Source organism: Scyliorhinus canicula, chromosome 16 (assembly GCF_902713615.1).
Source record: "Scyliorhinus canicula chromosome 16, sScyCan1.1, whole genome shotgun sequence".
NCBI classification, from domain to species: Eukaryota; Metazoa; Chordata; class Chondrichthyes; order Carcharhiniformes; family Scyliorhinidae; genus Scyliorhinus; species Scyliorhinus canicula.
In genome coordinates, this window is record NC_052161.1 from 90,942,426 (window position 1) to 90,961,305 (window position 18,880).

Here is an 18,880-nt window from a genome sequence, read left to right on the forward strand (position 1 = left end):
GAAATGTATGAAGCTTTTAGAGAAATTATAATTTTGGAGGAGTTTAAAAATTCAATTCCTGATGTAGTGATAACCCATGTGGAAGAGCAGAGGGTTAAAACTGCGAGATTAACAGCAGAAATGGCAGATGATTATGAATTAGTTCAAAAATCAAAGTTTGGTTTCCGACATCAGTTTCAGCCTGTGAGGGACAGAACTGGGGAAAGGAGAATTCCTCAGGTGGTAAAGGTAAAGGAGGTCTAATGGGAGATAATAAGGATAGTGTACCTCAGATTAAAAAATAGATAAAGTTGAAGTTTAATTATCAGAACCGATTTTTGATCAAATGGTTGGAGAAGAACAAGATCAGGTGGAAGATGAGGCGGACATTTTTAGTTCAGGAAAGTTGGTGGCGTCACAACAGAAAGATACAGAAATAATGCGGATGTATCAGAAATAATTCACAGAAGAGGAATCTGAGTGTATACCAGAATGTATATCTACTTCCCCTTATTTTGAGGCTCTGCCCCCTAGTTCTGCTTTCACCCGCCGGTGGAAACACCCTGCCCGCATTTATCCTATCTAGACGTGGCGGCTTGATCTTGCGGGGCAGCGGAGGGAAAAGAGTGCGTCCGTTATGGACGCACGGCCAGCGATCGGTGGGCATCTGCTGCCCGTTTCATGATGGCAGCGAGCAGGTGTGTTTGCTGCTGTGTTGAAATGGGCGTGAAGGCCGGCCGCTCGGCCCATCGGCCTCGGAGAATCGCTGCTCGCGATTCGTGGCGTGGGGGGGGGGGAGAATGTTATTACCTTAAAAATAATGTCTTAATGAGAAAATGGAGACCTTTACATATGCAGGCAGATGAAAAATGGGCAGAAGTTCATCAAGTGGTATTGCGGGGAGGATATAGAAAGGAGGTGTTGCGAGTAGCACATGAGATACCAGTTGGAGGTCATTTGGGAGTAAGGAAAACTCAAGCGAAAATATAAAAACATTTTTATTCAACAAAAGGACATAAGAACTAGGAGCAGGAGTAGGCCATCTGGCCCCTCGAGCCTGCTCCGCCATTCAATGAGATCATGGACTTTTATTTGGACTCAGCTCCACTTTCCGGCCCAAACACCATAACCCTTAATCCCTTTATTCTTCAAAAAACTATCTATCTTTATCTCAAAAACATTTAATGAAGGAGCCTCAACTACTTCACTGGGCAAGGAATTCCATAGATTCACAACCCTTTGGATGAAGAAGTTCCTCCAAAGCTTAGTCCTAAATCTACTTCCCCTTATTTTGAGGCTCTGCCCCCTAGTTCTGCTTTCACCTGCCGGTGGAAACACCCTGCCCGCATTTATCCTATCTATTCTCGACATAATTTTATATGACAAGATCCCCCCGCATCCTTCTAAATTCCAATGAGTACAGTCCCAGTCTACTCAACCTCTCCTTGTAATGCAACATCTTCAGCTCTGGGATTAACCTAGTGAATCTACTCTGCACACCCTCCAGCGCCAGTACATCCTTTCTCAGGTAAGGAGACCAAAACTGAACACAATGCTCCAGGTGTGGCCTCACTAACACATTATACAATTGCAGCATAACCTCCCTAGTCTTAAACTCCATCCCTCGAGCAATGAAGAACAAAACTCCATTTGCCTTCTTAATCATCTGTTGCACCTGTAAATCAACTTTTTGCGACTCATGCACTAGCACACCAAGGTCTCTCTGCACTGTGGCATGTTTTAATATTTTATCATTTAAATAATAATCCCTTTTGCTATTATTCCTACCAAAATGGATAATCGCACATTTATCAACATTGTATTCCATCTGCCAGACCCTAGCCCATTCACTTAACCTATCCAAATCCCTCTGCAGACCTTTGGTATCCTCTGCACATTTTGCTTTACCACTCATCTTAGTGTCATCTGCAAACTTGGACACATTGCCCTTGGTCCCTTACTCCAAATCATCTATGTAAATTGTGAACAATTGTTGGCCCAACACTGAACCCTGAGGGACACCACTAGCTACTGATTGCCAACCAGAGAAACACCCATTAATCCCCACTCTTTGCTTTTTATTAATTAACTAATCCTCTATCCATGCTACTACTTTACCCTAAATGCCATGCATCTGTATCTTATGCAGCAATCTTTTGTGTGGCAGCTTGTCAAAAGCTTCCTGGAAATCCAGATATACCACATCCATTGGCTCCCCGTTATCTACTGCACTGGTAATGTCCTCAAAAAATTCCACTAAATTAGTTACGCATGACCTGCCCTTTATGAACCCATGCTGCGTCTGCCCAATGGGACAATTTCCATCCAGATGCCTTGCTATTTCTTCCTTGATGATAGATTTCAGCATCTTCCCTACTACCGAAGTTAAGCTAACTGGCCTATAATTACCCGTTTTCTGCCGACCACCTTTTTTAAACAGTGGTGTCACGTTTGCTAATTTCCAGTCCGCCAGGACCACCCCAGAGTCTGGTGAATTTTGGTACATTATCACTAGTGCATTTGCAATTTCCCTAGCCATCTCTTTAAGCACTCTGGTATGCATTCCACCAGGGCCAGGAGACTTATCTACCTTTCGCCCCATTAGCTTGCCCATCACTACTTCCTTCATGGTAACAATCATTGATTATAAATTGGCCTGGATTACATAAAGATGTCGTTAAACTTTGTCGATTATGTCACACATGTCAAGTGATAGGGAAACCTCAAGCGATGATAAAACCAGCACCCTTAATACCTATTCCAACATTTGAGGAACCTTTTACAAGAGTCTCAATTGATTGTGTAGGACCGCATCCAAAAATGAAAAGTAGGAATCGATATCTTTTGACTATAATGGATGTGTCTGCAAGGTTTCCAGAGGCCATTCCAGCAATATTACAGCTAAAAAGATTGTGGAGGAGTTACTTAATTTTTTTTTACAAGATATGAACTACCCACAGAAATACAATCGGATTAAGGATCAAATTTTACCTCGAGGTTATTCAAGGAAGTTATGGATAGCTTAGGAGTAAAGCAATTTAAATCAACTGTGGCGACTAGGGGCTTTTCACAGTAACTTCATTGAAGCCTACTCGTGACAATAAAGCGATTTTCATTTTCATTCATTTTTCACCATCCAGAATCGCAGGGAGCGTTAGAAAGGTGGCATCAGACATTAAGGACAATGTTGAGGGCTTATTGTCAAGATTATCCAGAGGATTGAGGGTGATTTAGAGATGTGGATCAGAAATTGGCTAGTTGAAAGAAGACAGAGAGTGGTAGTTGATGGGAAATGTTCAGAATGGAGTTCGGTTACGAGTGGCGTACCACAAGGATCTGTTCTGGGGCCGTTGCTGTTTGTCATTTTTATAACTGACCTAGAGGAGGGCGCAGAAGGATGGGTGAGTAAATTTGCAGACGACACTAAAGTCGGTGGAGTTGTAGACAGTGCGGAAGGATGTTGCAGGTTACAGAGGGACATAGATAAGCTGCAGAGCTGGGCTGAGAGGTGACAAATGGAGTTTAATGTGGAGAAGTGTGAGGTGATTCACTTTGGAAAGAATAACAGGAATGCGGAATATTTGGCTAATGGTAAAATTCTTGGTAGTGTGGATGAGCAGAGGGATCTCGGTGTCCATGTACATAGATCCCTGAAAGTTGCCACCCAGGTTGATAGGGTTGTGAAGAAGGCCTATGGTGTGTTGGCCTTTATTGGTAGAGGGATTGAGTTCCGGAGCCATGAGGTCATGTTGCAGTTGTACAAAACTCTAGTACGGCCGCATTTGGAGTATTGCGTACAGTTCTGGTCGCCTCATTAGAGGAAGGACGTGGAAGCTTTGGGACGGGTGCAGAGGAGATTTACCAGGATGTTGCCTGGTATGGAGGGAAAATCTTATGAGGAAAGGCTGATGGACTTGAGGTTGTTTTCGTTAGAGAGAAGAAGGTTAAGAGGTGACTTAATAGAGGCATACAAAATGATCAGAGGGTTAGATAGGGTGGACAGCGAGAGCCTTCTCCCGCGGATGGGGGTGGCTAGCACGAGGGGACATAGCCTTAAATTGAGGGGTAATAGATATAGGACAGAGGTCAGAGGTGGGTTTTTTACGCAAAGAGTGGTGAGGCCGTGGAATGCCCTACCTGCAACAGTAGTGAACTCGCCAACATTGAGGGCATTTAAAAGTTTATTGGATAAGCATATGGATGATAAGGGCATAGTGTAGGTTAGATGGCCTTTAGTTTTCTTTTCCATGTCGGTGCAACATCGAGGGCCGAAGGGCCTGTACTGCGCTGTATCGTTCTATGATTGGGATAAAGGAATTCCAATTATACTGTTTGTAATTAGGAATGTACCTAATGAGTCAACCAAATTCAGTCCTTTTGAACTTACTTTTGGTCATGTGGTAAGAGGACTACCAAAATTTATTTTGGAGAAATTGGTGAGTGAGCAGTCGGAACTTACACTATTGGATTACATGTCAAATTTTAGGGAACGATTAAATGGAGCAGGTGAACTGGTTAGACAACATTTAAAAGTTGCACAGCAGGTGATGAAACAGGTAGCGGACAAGAAAGCAAAAGTTCGTAGTTTCGAAATGAAAAATGAAAATCGCTTATTGTCACAAGTAGGCTTCAATGAAGTTACTGTGAAAAGCCCCTAGTCGCCACATTCCGGCACCTGTCCAGGGAGGCTGGTACGGGAATCGAACAGTGCTGCTGGCCTGCTTGGTCTGCTTTAAAAGCCAGCGATTTAGCCCAGTGAGCTAAACCAGCCCCGTGTCTGTGTGGGTTTTGCCAGTGGAGATAAAGTTTTAGTATTACCAGTGGTAGGTGAACCTTTAAAAGCAAGGTTTTGTGGACCTTATCAGATTGAAAGGAAATTGAATAAGGTGAATTATGTGATAAGAACACCAGATAGAAAGAAGACTCACTGAGTGTGTCATGTGAATATGCTTAAAAGGTATTTTGAAAGGGAAGGAGAGCAAACGGAAGAGGTTTTAAAGATTCTAATTCAAAGTGAAGAACCAAATCCAGATGACTCTGAATTTGACCTTCCTCAAATTAAATTGGATCATGAGAATGTTCTTAAAAATTCATATCAATTATTGAGTTACCTTCCAGAAGAAAAATGAACTGACCTGAAAGAGTTATTATTATCACATGGGCAAGTTTGTAGAGATAAATTGGGAAGTACTAAAATGGCTATACATGATGTCGATGTGGAAAATGCTATTCCAATTAAACAACATCCATGTAGACTTAACCCTCTGAAATTGGCATAGGTTCAAAAGGAAATTGAAAATATGCTTAAAAATCATAGAATCATTGAATCATAGAATTTACAGTGCAGAAGGAGGCCATTTGGCCCATCGAGTCTGCACCGGCCCTTGGGAAGAGCACCCTACCGAAGCCCATGCCTCCACCCCATCCCTGTAACCCAGTAACCCCACCTAACCTTTTTGGACACTGAGGGCAGTTTAGCCTGGCCAATCCACCAAACTGCACATCTTTGGACTGTGGGAGGAAACCGGAGCAGCCGGAGGAAACCCACGCAGACACGGGGACAACGTGCAGGCTCTGCACAGCCAGTGACCCAAGCCAGGAATCGAACCTGGGACCCTGGAGCTGTGACACAACTGTGCTAACCACTGTGCTACCGTGCCGTCCCTAATGGCATAATTGATGTGGGTTACAGCCAATGGAGCTCACCCTTAGTGATGGTACTGAAGCGGGACGGTCCCCACCAATATTGTGTGGACTATAGAAAGGTTAATGCAGTTACAAGAACAGACTCTAATCCTATCCCACGGCTGGAGGATTGCAATGTGAAAGTGAGACAATCAGCTTTTATCTCTAAACTGGAATTACTTAATGGTGATTCCAAATGGTATGTACCAATTCAAAGTTCGGCCATTTGGCATGAAAAACGCCCCAACTACAGTTCAACTGTTAACGAGCAAAGTAATTTCAGGATTACCCACTTGTGCGGTATACATAGTCGATCTGGTGATTTTTAGTCAGACATGGAAAGAACATTTGAAGCATCTGATGGAGTTATTCGATCAACTTCAGGGAACGGGTTTGGTGGTATACCTAGCCAAAAGTGAGTTTGGAAAAGCTCAAGTCACGTTCCTTGATATGGACAAATAGTCCCACGTGATGTGAAAACAAAAGTTATTCAGGAGTTTCAAATACCCTTGACATGAAGGGAAATAATGAGATTTCTTGGCATGAGTGGATTTTACCGTAAATGTGTGCCAAATTTTAGCAGTGTGGTTGCTCCACTGACAGACTTGCTGAAGAAGCGTAGCAAATTTCAGTGAATGGCAGAGTGTCAACAGGCCTTTGACGGCCTGAAGGCTGTGTTAACCACTGCCCCTGTGTTGGCGCCATCCCAAATTACACAAAACCATTCAATATCAATGCGAGTGATGTGGTCCGAGGTGCTGTGCTTTGGCAAGAAGTCAATGAAAGAATAGAGCAGCCTCTACTGATTGAAAGAAATCACAAAATACCTCTGAGAGATTATAATGGTTCAAGCATTAAATGTTATGGTGCTTGTGACCTGAGTGTGGTGGTGAGTGAACACAGTTTATTCCATCCCATTCTGTATTGTATCCGAGGGCTTGGATTCATTATTAAGTGATCAGTCCTGTCAAGAATTATGTCTCGTGCAATTGGTATATAGCATCCACAAAGGATTGGATCAACACTCTAATGATTCTGAGAACATTATCAGCAGATTCAAATGTGTTCACAGGTTTTTATTCACTACCATTCACCTACAAGGTACAACTCAAAGAGGATGCAGGGGCCAAGAAGAATACCTGTACCACTTTGGGATTGTCTCAAAAAGGAGCAAGACCGAATTGCCAAATTAAAAGTAATCAGAAAGATAGATAGGGGCGGCACGGTGGCACAGTGGTTAGCACTGCTGCCTCACAGCGGCAAGGACCCAGGTTCGATTCTGACCTCGATGGCTGTCTGCGCGGAGTTTGCACTTTCTCCCCGTGTCTGCGTCAGTTTCCTCCGGGTGCTCCGTGTTTCCTTCCACATCCAAAAGATGTGCAGGTTCGTGGACTGGCCATGCTAATATTGCCCAATTGTTGGATGGGTTACGGGGATAGGAGCACAGGATTGTGCCCAGGTAGGGTGCCCAGACTTGATGGGCCGAAAGGCCTCCTTCTGCACTGTTAGGATTCTAATATAATATATACCCTACCGATTGGGTAAATTCCATGGTATGTGTAAAGAAAAAGAATGATGATATCCGCATATGTATGGATCCCAAAGATCTTAACGAGAATATCAAAAGAGAACACTACCAATACCAAAGTGTGAGGAAATCACATCTGAGATGGCTTGTGCACAATTCGAGACTTGACAGATCTGGCAGCTAAAGCTAGAGGACCAAGTACAAAGTACTGCACTTTTAATATGCTGTCTGGATGGTATTGCTTTCTGAGAATGCCGTTTGGCATAATTTCGGCATCTTTCACCGTGCCACTGAGAATATAATCAAAGGTGTACGCCTGTATGTGGATGATATCATCTTTTGAGTAGCAACCATAGAAAAAAACAATACGAGGTTACTTAAAGTTCTAGCAAGCATCAGGGGAAATGGGCTGAAGGCTCAACAAGCAAAAGTGACAATTTGGAGTAACTGAGGTCACATTCCTAGGTGACAAGCTCTCACCACATGGCATTGGACCTGACAAGTGTCATGTGAGAGTACCTTTAAGAAATGGGTGTTTATAAATGGGTGTATATATAAATATCTGTGTGGGAGTACCTTTAAGAAATGGGTGTTTATTACTGGAGTGATGTCAGAGAGTGGGTGGAGCTGGGCTGCCTGTCAGCTTTTTACTTTCGTTTTTTGGTTGTTTGCTGCAGGGTGTGTTTTCGTTTCGTTTTCAGAGCTAGATAGGTGCAGTCACAGACAGAAGGGGTATTAGTCTCTCTCTGTAATCTAAAAACTGTAAATCGATCCTTTGGTGATTTAAAACTAATAACTGCTCTCAGTAATGACTTTAACCTGATGTGCTTCTGTTTAAAGGTTTTGTTTAAGTCTTATGGATGTTAAAAGGAAAGCTTAAAGAATTACTTAGTGTTGTCGTCTTTGGGGGTCAAAACGCAAGTAATTCTCAACATGCCAAAATCACACAACAAGAAAGCCATGTTCTGAGTGATGGGTATGATCAATGTTATAGAGAAATTCATTCCAAACCTGTCAGCAAAAACAACACATCTGCGTGATCTCCTGCACAAGGCAACTGATTTCACTTGGACTGAGCAACGTAAGCAAAAGTGCAAGAAGCTCAAGACTTCACTAATCATCACGCCAGTTCTCACTTTGTTTGACCCATCTAAACAAATTGCAAGTGTCAACAGATGATCTAGGTTCAGTTCTTCTGCAAATCGAGCATGATGATTGGAAACCAGTCGAGTATGCATCACAATCCATAACGACAACAGAGCCGAGGTACGCTCAAATCGAAAGAGAATGCCTGGGTTAAGTTTTAGGCTTGGTCAAATTCCATGTCTACGTGCATGGTCTTCCAACTTTCACAGTTGAGGCAGACCATCATTCTTTGGTTAACAGTGTCAAGAAGAATCTCAACCAAATGTCTCCCCGCATTGAGAGGATGATGATGAAGTTACAACGCTATGACTTCAATCTCATCTACATGCCAGGCAAATATTTGTCCTTTGCAGATGCATTATCGAGAGAGCCAATACAAATATTAGTAGTGTAGATCTGCATGTCAATCTTATTTCCACACTACTACCAGTCTCAGATACAAAACTAAGTGAGATCCAAGTAGAGACCAGGAAGGATTGAACTCTTCAAGAGGTCGTGAGGAACATCAACTCACACTGGCCCAGAGCTCAATGTATGGAGTTCGACAATATAAGATCTGAACTAAATATCATCAATGGAGTAGTAATTTGTTTGAATACTATAGGTATACCTCAATCTCTTCGCAAGGATGTACTTAAGAGGATACATGAAGGACATCTCGGGATTAAAAAGTGTAAACAGAGAGCTCCTGACCAGGTATAAACCGGGATATTAAAAGGATGGTCAGTTGTTGCGACACATTCCAAACGCATCGTTGCAAACAAACAAGAGAACCTATGCAAATATCTGATTTACCTACAGCACCATGGCAGAAAATAGCAATGAATCTCTTTCACCTACAAGGGAAAATCTGGTCCATATCTCACACTATTGAGTTACTGAGCATCACCATTGTCACATGGTAGATTGCCAACAGAGTTACTCATGAATAGAAGATTGCGTGCCACATTTCCATACTTGGAAAAGAAGGAAGGGAATGCAGTGGTATTGCGGGAAATGCAAAACATTAAAGCAAAACAAAAGCAGTTCTATGATAAAGTATCCAGAACTTTACCACTTCTGAGTACTGATGACATTGTGAGAGTAGAAGATTCAGGCAATTGGTCGAGATAAACCATAGTATTTGAAGAAGTAGCACCTCATTCTTACAATGTACAGACAAAGGATGGGTTGGTTTTAAGAAGAAATCATTGCGCACTCTTGAAAACCAGAGAAGACTGTAGTGATCTCTGTATGTGCATGTACATAAGGGGTTAATGTGTAATCAGTAGCACCACATTATCACTAGAGGGCCGGACCAACAGGGGTATAAAGGCAACCACATTGGGTCTCTTTCTCTCTCTTTTGGGTGCACTGTGACGAGGACAGTATCAGATTAGTTCAGATGGAGTTGCGTATAGTTACTGTAGTTAGATCTTGATAACCTTATCACTAGTATCAATGTTAAAGTAAAGAACTCATGCAATTATTGTTATAGTTACTCAATAAACCTTTTGTCACTACTGGACGAGTTCGAGTCTTCTTCATCAAGATTCAGAAGATGTCATCAGTAACCAAGGTTTGAGTAACACATATTCCACTCCGTAGTATATCAAGGTAATACAAGAGCGTAATAAAAGATGGTACCAGGCGAGTTGGCTTTAAAAGAACAAGTTAGATTAGGTTAGACAAAAAGAAGAAAATTCGAACCGGATATTCGACTGTGGAAGACTTCGCAGCAAATGGATCCTCGATGACTAACTGATTCGATGGAACTCGTGGAAGCTCCATGGCAGCTGGAAACAATCGGTAATTTAAGTTATAACTAGAAAATGTTTGAACAGATGTTCCAAATATTTATCGTAGCTAATGATTTGAGCACGGCCTCTGACACAACAAAAATAGCATTGCTACTCTCAACAGGAGAGCATGAAGCGAGAGAAATCTATAATTGCTTTAATTACTTAGAAGGTGAAGACAATACCAAATTAGAAGTAATACTCAAAAAATTTGATGAACACTGTTAAAGCCAGTCTGGTGTAATGCTGGAAAGATTTAACTTTTGTCATAGATGCCAGAGAAATGGAGAGCCCATCACTGATTTTATTACAGACCTCAAGTTAATAGCACAAGGCTGTAATTATGCTGATGCATCAATTAATTTCTGGACTATCTGATAAAAATTTGAGGGAAGAACTTTCAGAAAATAAGTATCTAACTGTAGAAATCGCTGTACAAAAATGCCTTTCTTATGAACAAAAACAAAATCAACACTTTGAGTCTTTACAAATAAAGAATCAGTATCCAGAAAGCGAAATCCGTAAAAATGGTGCGAATACTCACCACGAGGCAGAGGCAGGGTTGAAACAGAAGAAGACGGAAGTTGTGAGCAGCAGCCATCTTGCGCGTGTGCAGTCTGACCAGTCTGCACATGCGCACTTCCCTAAAAGTCGCAAACCGGCAAAACATTGTTTTGCGCATGTGCGGCAGTTGCGAAAAGAGCACACAGTAAAGGAAACTCGGATTGCGCATGTGCAACCGAGTCCTACGTCACGAGCATCCTGATGTCAGAGAACCCGGACCACACCCACTTAAAGGGGAAACGGCCGAAAATTGAAAAAAAGAGTTTTAAAGCTCTGGAGCCTAATTATTTTACTTCCAAAGACAGGACAATGCCTGAACTTCTCCCAGCAGTTGAAAATAACCTCCGCAGCACCCTGGAACAAGCAGTGTTCACCACCCAAAGTGAAGAGCACAATGACAAATCCGCAACCAAAGAAGATGATTTGTTCATTGAACATGAAGAAAACAATAACAAATCTGAAACAAAAAGAGATGATTTATTTATTGAAGATTACAACTCAGGCATGGCTGAGTTCTTCGGATATGATGATCATAGCATCATAGCATCAGCAATACAGTTGAAAATCTCCATACGAATCTACTCATGGTAGATGAATCCAATACCATGATGCAATGGCAGATCGTTGAAACATTGGATGACAGCGACCTGTCAATCAGCCTAGAAGAAAATGACGCCACACAGAGAGCACAGAATGACTCCGTTGGGAGAGCACAGATCGACTCCAAAGAGAGAATACTGCACGACTCCACACAGAGAGTGATGAAAAACTCCACGAGAGAGCGACGCAAGCTTCCACAGAGAGATCATTGACAGACTCCAGAATGGATACAATTAATGACTACAGAGCGACAACCATGCATGAACAAGACTATGAAGGTCTATTCACCTTATCTGAGCAACCAGCAGCAGACTATGAAAGTCTACCAAGCTCACGTGAACAACGAAAAGACTATGAAAGTCTACCCAGCTCATTTAACCAACAAGAAGACACTGAATGTCTACCCACTGTATGTGAGAATAGTGACAATGTGATCACGTTGGACATACAAGATGTGCAAGATCACAGCGAGACTGACAGATCTCAGCTCATCCACACAGAAGCACTCAAAGTGAAACTACTCTTGAGTCCAGTGAGACCACGTCAATTAAAACCTCATCTACTCTAAACCACCCACAAGAAAATTAAATTGTGAAGATTTTGACTCCAGAAGAGGAGCACCAAGGAATCAAAGAGGAATCCCATCAACCGCAAATGACTGATGTCACCAAGATCAATGCAACATCAGATCATTCTCACAATCCTCAAGATGAAATGCTCAATGAAACATCAGATACCACAAAGGACACTGACATCAATAACTTTGAGGATGACTCGAATTATCCACACGGAGCAGTCATTGAACGCAACAAGAACAACAAACACCACAAGAAGCATAACAGAAACAAGAACAGCAACAACAAAAACAACAAGAACAACAACAAAAACTATGAGCACAACAAAAAAACAACAAGAACAACAAAAACAACAACAAGAAGCAGAACAAAGGCAACAACAAGCATGACAAAAACAAGAACAACAACAGAAGCAACAAAGACTGAAACAATAACTTGTATGACATGGTACAACTCTGCACATGAAGTACAATGCAACAGCACAGTCCAAAACACTGGCAATAATACAAACATACCATGGCATGACAATGAATCTCACAAATTCACATTTGCTCCATAACAAACAAGCAAACCAGCTTTCAAGAAAGATAACATACAGAATCAATACCGCAAGCACAGGAAAAAGTCCAGGTCAGACAACAAAGATGTAACACAGGATCGCTACCAGAAACACAGACAAAAAAGTCAAAATCAGACAACAAAGTGATTTGACCATTTGAACACCTCATGATGACTTCTTAGTTACTTAAACGCAAGAACTCTGATGACGTTCACAAAGAAATGACAACATCAACTTCATCACGTCAACAACAGAAGAAGAAAGCAACTCAACCAAACAAATTCATAGAGTTGGACTGATAAATTTACGAAAAAGAAAAACCTAAAAGACTAAATGTATTAACATTTGACTGATTAACTCATTAATTTTATGTAATGTATTTGCAAACTGCATCCATTATGTTTGTTCAATTTTCTTTACAACATACAGAAATTAAGTAACACAATAAAAAAAGGGGATGTAGTGATCTCTGTATGTGCATGTACATAAGGGGTTAATGTGTAATCAGTAGCACCACATGATCTCTAGAGGGCCGGAGTGACAGGAGTGCAAAGGCAAGCACATTGGGTCTCTCTCTCTCTTTTGGGTGTACTGTGACCAGGGCAGTATCCGATTAGTTCAGATGGTTAGTGGAGTTACGTATAGTTACAGTAGTTAGATCTTGTTAACCTTATCACTAGAATCAATGTTATCGTAAAGAACCCATGCAATTATTGTTATATTTACCCAATAAACCTTTTGTCACTACTGGACGAGTTTGAGTCTTCTTCATCGAGATTCAGAAGACCTCATCAGTAACCAAGGTTTGAGTAGCACATATTACACTCCGTAGTATATCAAGATAACACAGGAGCGTAATAAAAGAAAGACTTTCGCAACATTGTGCTGGATGACGAATCTACGTCAGAGTCAACCTTAGCCGCAGTGTCAGATAGTTCAGCAGTTCCTGAGCATGAGAATGTCATGGAGAGCATGGAGAACAAGTTCTGAGCAGCAATGTCAAACTTTCAGAAGATCAACCAGAGGAAAGCCTGATCGACTTAATTTGTAGATTTGGACTATTTGTACAAACTATGCTTGCTGTTCTTGCATATATTGTTAAACCAGTTGTTAAACAAGTTTTAAAAATTTTAAAGAAAAAATTAATACTGTTGGACTCACAGGCTAATGATATCACATGTAAATATACTCATGATTATGTATTAATTTATTCCTTCAAAGGAAAGGAGATTGTAGTTATAAAGTATATCATCATTGTGTTGTAATTCACTGACTGATTACTAGGAGTTTCATTAGTATTTCAATTAATTTTAGAGTCAGATGACCTCAGACTGACTAGGGAGCTGGGGGAGAGGTTGTTTGTGCATGTTCAGACTGTTATTCATCTGTTGTTTTGTATACAGTTGACCTACAGTTAAAGTTAATAAATTGATTGTAGCTTTAGCTAGAAGTTTTCCTGTAACGTACATCAGGCCATCCAACAAGAACATGACACATCATGGGGTTAGATACAAAATGAAGGTCTCTCTGCATTGTCCTCATCAAACACTCCCAAGACAGGCAAAGCACAGATTTCGGAAAATAGGGCACAGTTCTCTGGGCTTGTTGCGCTCTCTCTGAAGCGTAACAAGGCCGGTGAATAGCGGAAGAGGTAAAAAATGAGATTCATGCCAGGGGCCAAACAGTTTGTGATGCAAACAGCCAACTCGCATAGGCCAAATAGGGATCTTGCCATAGTGTGGCGCGAAACCAATTATCATCACTTAAGCCCCATTTCCATACAATTAACAAGAGCAACACCTTATCCAATGGCCTCCCACCATTCAGTGGCCTCGCCGGCAAGTGGTCATGCTGGCGTTAATTAGAACACCTTTTGAAAAACGTGAACCTGGTGGAAGGGCTTCTGTGGGGAGCTGAGGAGCTGAGTAGCCATCTTTGCTCACAGGCAAAGAGCTCATGGGGGTTGGGCATGCCACAGTGGGGGGTGGGGGACCCTCCGCATGGGTAAGCCACCATGGAGGGAGTGGGGGGGGGTAGCTGGGGGTGAGGGGAGGGGGGAAACCGGGGGGGCTACTGCTTGTGGCACCGCCATGCCAAACCCTGGATCGTGTGTACCCAATTGGGGGCAACTCCTGTCCCTGCCCGTCTGCCCCAGCGAGCACCCATAACCCCCTCTGATTGCTCAGGACTCTGGCTGTGCGGCTGAAGGCGATTTCTAACAGGCAATCATGGTTAAGTGAGCACTTCGTACGTGCCACATGGATTACCGTGGGTGGGCGGGCCATGTAGCGTGTGGGAGTCATTGCCTAGCATCACAATCACACCTTGATGCCTGGACATTGTGCCTGAACACTGTGGGAGGCAACACCACACACGCAACAGCCAACATCCAGCACATCTCTGGAGACATGTCCACGGCCCAAGGGTGGATGAGCACCACGGGGAAGTGGGGGGAGGGTGCCTGGAGAGATGGGCAAAGGGTCCGGAGGGTCTGTTCACATTGCGGAAGGAAGTGACAGAGGCATGATAATGGTCGGGTGAAAAGGTGTTTAATGTGCTGTACAATCCCCCACTCCCCATGGTGCCCCCCCCCCCCCCATATACCCAACCCCCAACCCCCTCACCACTGCCAACCCTTCCCCCGGTGCCCTCAGTGATCCTCAATGTGCCTGGCCCTCCTAGCTCTACCACTACATCAAGGTGTTTCCTCAGGATGCACATCTGAGATGGAGGTAGCCAGATGCTTTCCTCAACGTGGACTTCGATGACCCTGGTGAGCGTCCTCTGGGCCGAAGGGCCCCAGCTCACTTGTTGACAGCACGTGCAAAGCCGTGACACCCTGTCCCATGTACTGCCTGTGAGATACGGCCTCATCAAAGGGGTGGAACACGGGGGAGCTGGTGGCCGCTGTCACGCCTCCATGGGATGGGTCCAGGTTGCCACTTAGCGCTCCCTCCTCCCGCTCGGTGCCCATAGGGCCCTGGGTTCACCTTGGGATGGATGGGCAGCTGTTTCAAGCCCCGGCTGCCCCTGCGTCAACTGGCTCTGCCACCCTGGCGGTTCTCCAATGTCTGCACCATGGTGTCCACGCCCTCGGCGATGCTCCACAGCGATTGGGACATGCTCTACAGCGCCTCGGCAATGTCCACCTGAGACTGGGACAGGGTCTGCTGAACCTTTCATGGTCAGCTTGGTACTGGGTGGCATTCCCCCAGCTTGGCAGATATTCTGCCGAGACGCTCAGCCATGGCCGTCACCGACTGTTTGATGCCTTGAATACTTTCATTCATGGTGCCGACGTTGTGCACCAGGCTCCCCATTGCGGACGGCGTCCTAGCAGTGTTGGCCTTGGTGCCACTCATTGCTGGCAGCATCTCCTGTGCCCCTCACCTCTGGGACTCCTCCAAGCAGCTATGGATCTGCTGGCACAGCTGCTGCCACCTCATCTCAGGCAGCAATGGGTACCTCGTGGCATCTAATAGCCTCCCCAGGTCAGCATCTCCGAATATTGGGACCGATCTCCTTCTAAATGTCCTGGCTGCTCCCTCACCCACTGATTATGGGAGAGCTTTTCCTGAGGAGACAGAGAGAGGGCATCGTTAGCCACATGCTTGGTACACAGTGGTGGCAGAGGGTGTGTGAAGGAAGGGTTGGGGGGGAGGGGCTGAGGGAGAGGGATGTGGAGGAAGCACTGGTGGTCACATGGGGAGCTGGGGGGTGGATGCTCCAATGGGGAGGGGGGAGTGGGGGGGGGGGGGGGGGGGGGCTTTGGTGTCGATTCACTCATGCTGCCCTTTTTTTGGTACAGAAGGCCAGACTTCCAGGTCACACTCCCGGAGCTGACAGCTGCCGTTCCTCATCCCAAGCAGCACTGGGTACCTTGTGGCTGACTCTCAGGGGCCCTCGGAGGAACAGGACACCCCTCCTGGCCTCCTCTGCGTTCAGTAGCATCCCCAGGTCAGCATCCCCGGTGCCTGTCTCCTTGGCACCATTATTGAGAGCTGGCTGGGGCTGGTTGGGGCTGGCTGGAGCTGGCTGGGGCTGGCTGGAGCTGGCTGAGGCTGGCTGGGGCTGGCTGGGGCTGGCTGAGCTGGCTGGGGCTGGCTGGAGCTGGCTGGAGCTGGCTGGGGCTGGCTGGAGCTGGCTGGGGCTGGCTGGAGCTGGCTGAGGCTGGCTGGGGCTGGCTGGGGCTGGCTGAGCTGGCTGGGGCTGGCTGGAGCTGGCTGAGGCTGGCTGGGGCTGGCTGGGGCTGGCTGAGCTGGCTGGGGCTGGCTGGTGCTGGCTGGGGATGGCTGTGGCTGGTTGGGGATGGTTTGGGCTGTCTGGGGCTGGCTGGGGATGGCTGGGGCTGGCTAGGGCTGGCTGGAGCTGGCTGGGGCTGGCTCGGGATGGCAGGGGCTGGCTGGAGCTGGCTGGGGCTGGCTGAGGCTGGCTGGAGCTGGCTGGGGCTGGCTGAGCTCGCTGGGGCTGGCTGGTGCTGGCTAGGGCTGGCTGGGGCTGGCTGGAGCTGGCTGGGGCTGGCTGAGGCTGGCTGGAGCTGGCTGGGGCTGGCTGAGCTGGCTGGGGCTGGCTGGTGCTGGCTGGGGATGGCTGTGGCTGGTTGGGGATGGTTTGGGCTGGCTGGGGCTGGCTGGGGATGGCTGGGGCTGGCTAGGGCTGGCTGGAGCTGACTGGGGCTGGCTGGGGCTGGCTGGAGCTGGCTGAGGCTGGCTGGAGCTGGCTGGGGCTGGCTGAGCTGGCTGGGGCTGGCTGGGGATGGCTGGGGCTGGCTAGGGCTGGCTGGAGCTGGCTGGGGCTGGCTCGGGATGGCTGGGGCTGCTGGAGCTGGCTGGAGCTGGCTGGGGCTGGCTGAGGCTGGCTTGAGCTGGCTGGGGCTGGCTTGGGATGGCTGGGGCTGCTGGAGCTGGCTGGAGCTGGCTGGGGCTGGCTGAGGCTGGCTGGAGCTGGCTGGGGCTGGCTGAGCAAAAGCAGCCTCGTGGTGCCCGAGCTTGTTAGCGGAGGGCTGGCGCGCACGGTCCCGCGAATCAGCTGGCGGGCCGTCGTCTGTAACAAGAAGCCTGTTGAGGCCTTGTTAAGTGGACCGATTAAAGTTGAATTGCTGAGCCGAGCGCTGGGAGGCTCGCAGCAATTCCCGCTCGCGACCACACTCAGAAATGTTTCTGGAGAAATGCACCCAGAGTAAAGCTCACTCTACACTGTGCGCATGGTAAACAGGTACAGGTACAGCACGAGATTAGATAGAGTAAAGCTCCCTCCACACTCTTACCATCAAACACTCCCTGGACAGGTACAGCACGGGGTTAGATACAGAGTAAAGCTCCCTCTCCACTGTCCCGATCAAACACTCCCAGGACAGATACAGCACGGGGTTAGATACAGAGTAAAGCTCCCTCTACACTGTCCCCATCAAACACTCCCAGGACAGGCACAGCACAGGGTTAGATACAGAGTAAAGCTCCCTCAACACTGTCCCCATCAAACACTCCCCGGACAGGTACAGCACGGGGTTAGATACAGAGTAAAGCTCCCTCCACACTGTCCCCATCAAACACTCCCCGGACAGGTACAGCACGGGGTTAGATACAGAGTAAAGCTCCCTCTACACTGTCCCTATCAAACACTCCCAGGACAGGTACACCTCAGTCCTCGGTGGGGGTTGACCGATCATTGACTGGGTGTGGGGGACCCTCAGCAGGGAAGGGCCGCCGCATGACGGTTGGAGGGGCCTTGTTGGGGTGAATCGATGGGCAAACAGTCCCGGCACCACCATGCCAAACTCATCAGAATCTGGCAGATGCTCACCTCATATTATGGCCTTCGATGCCCCCGGCGGGCGCCCTCTGGGGGCTCTTGTGGTCAGAGGGCCCTGGCTTCTTTGTTGATGACACATGCACAGCATGCTGCACTGCCCGGGTGCTTCATCAGTGGGCTGGAACTCGGGAGAGCTGGTGGCCACCGTCGCTACTCCATGGGACGGGTCCGGGTAGCCACCCGGTACTCCCTCCCTCCTGGCCGGTGCCCATAGGGCCCTGGGATTCACCTTGGGACAGAGGGGCATGTGGTTCAAGCCCCGGCTGCCCCTGCATCGTCTGGCACTGCCAGTCGGGTGGTTCCCCATAGTCCGCACGGTGGTGTCGACGCCCTCGGCGATGTTCCTCAGTAACCAGGACATGTTCTGCAGCATCTTGGTAATGCCCACCTGCGACTGGGGCAAGCTCCGCAGCGCCTTGACCATCCCCATCTGAGAGCGGGACATGTCCCACAGGACGTCATCAAGGTCGGCCTGGTACTGGGTGATATCCCCCAGCGAGTCGGACGTTTTGCCGAGACGCTCAATCATGGCCGTCACTGACTGCACGATGCCTTTGACACTTTTACCGATGGTGCCGACGTCATGCACCAGGCTCTCAACTGCGATCGCCACCCCAGCAGTATTGACCTGCGGGATAATGGACATGTGGTCAGT

General features: G+C 46.6%; 1 protein-coding gene across 1 annotated transcript in view; it reads right to left on the reverse strand.

The window, feature by feature from the left end:
• Nucleotides 1-15,734, reverse strand: part of LOC119951031 (asialoglycoprotein receptor 1-like) — a 125,214-nt gene extending 109,480 nt beyond the window's left edge. The window contains exons 1-2 of the mRNA XM_038774065.1: nucleotides 15,612-15,734; nucleotides 7,199-7,271 (exon numbers count right to left, since the gene is read on the reverse strand). Of these exons, the coding sequence (XP_038629993.1) occupies nucleotides 7,199-7,271; nucleotides 15,612-15,734 (196 nt within the window). The remainder of the gene's footprint in view (nucleotides 1-7,198; nucleotides 7,272-15,611) is intronic.
• Nucleotides 15,735-18,880: the final 3,146 nt, after the last annotated feature.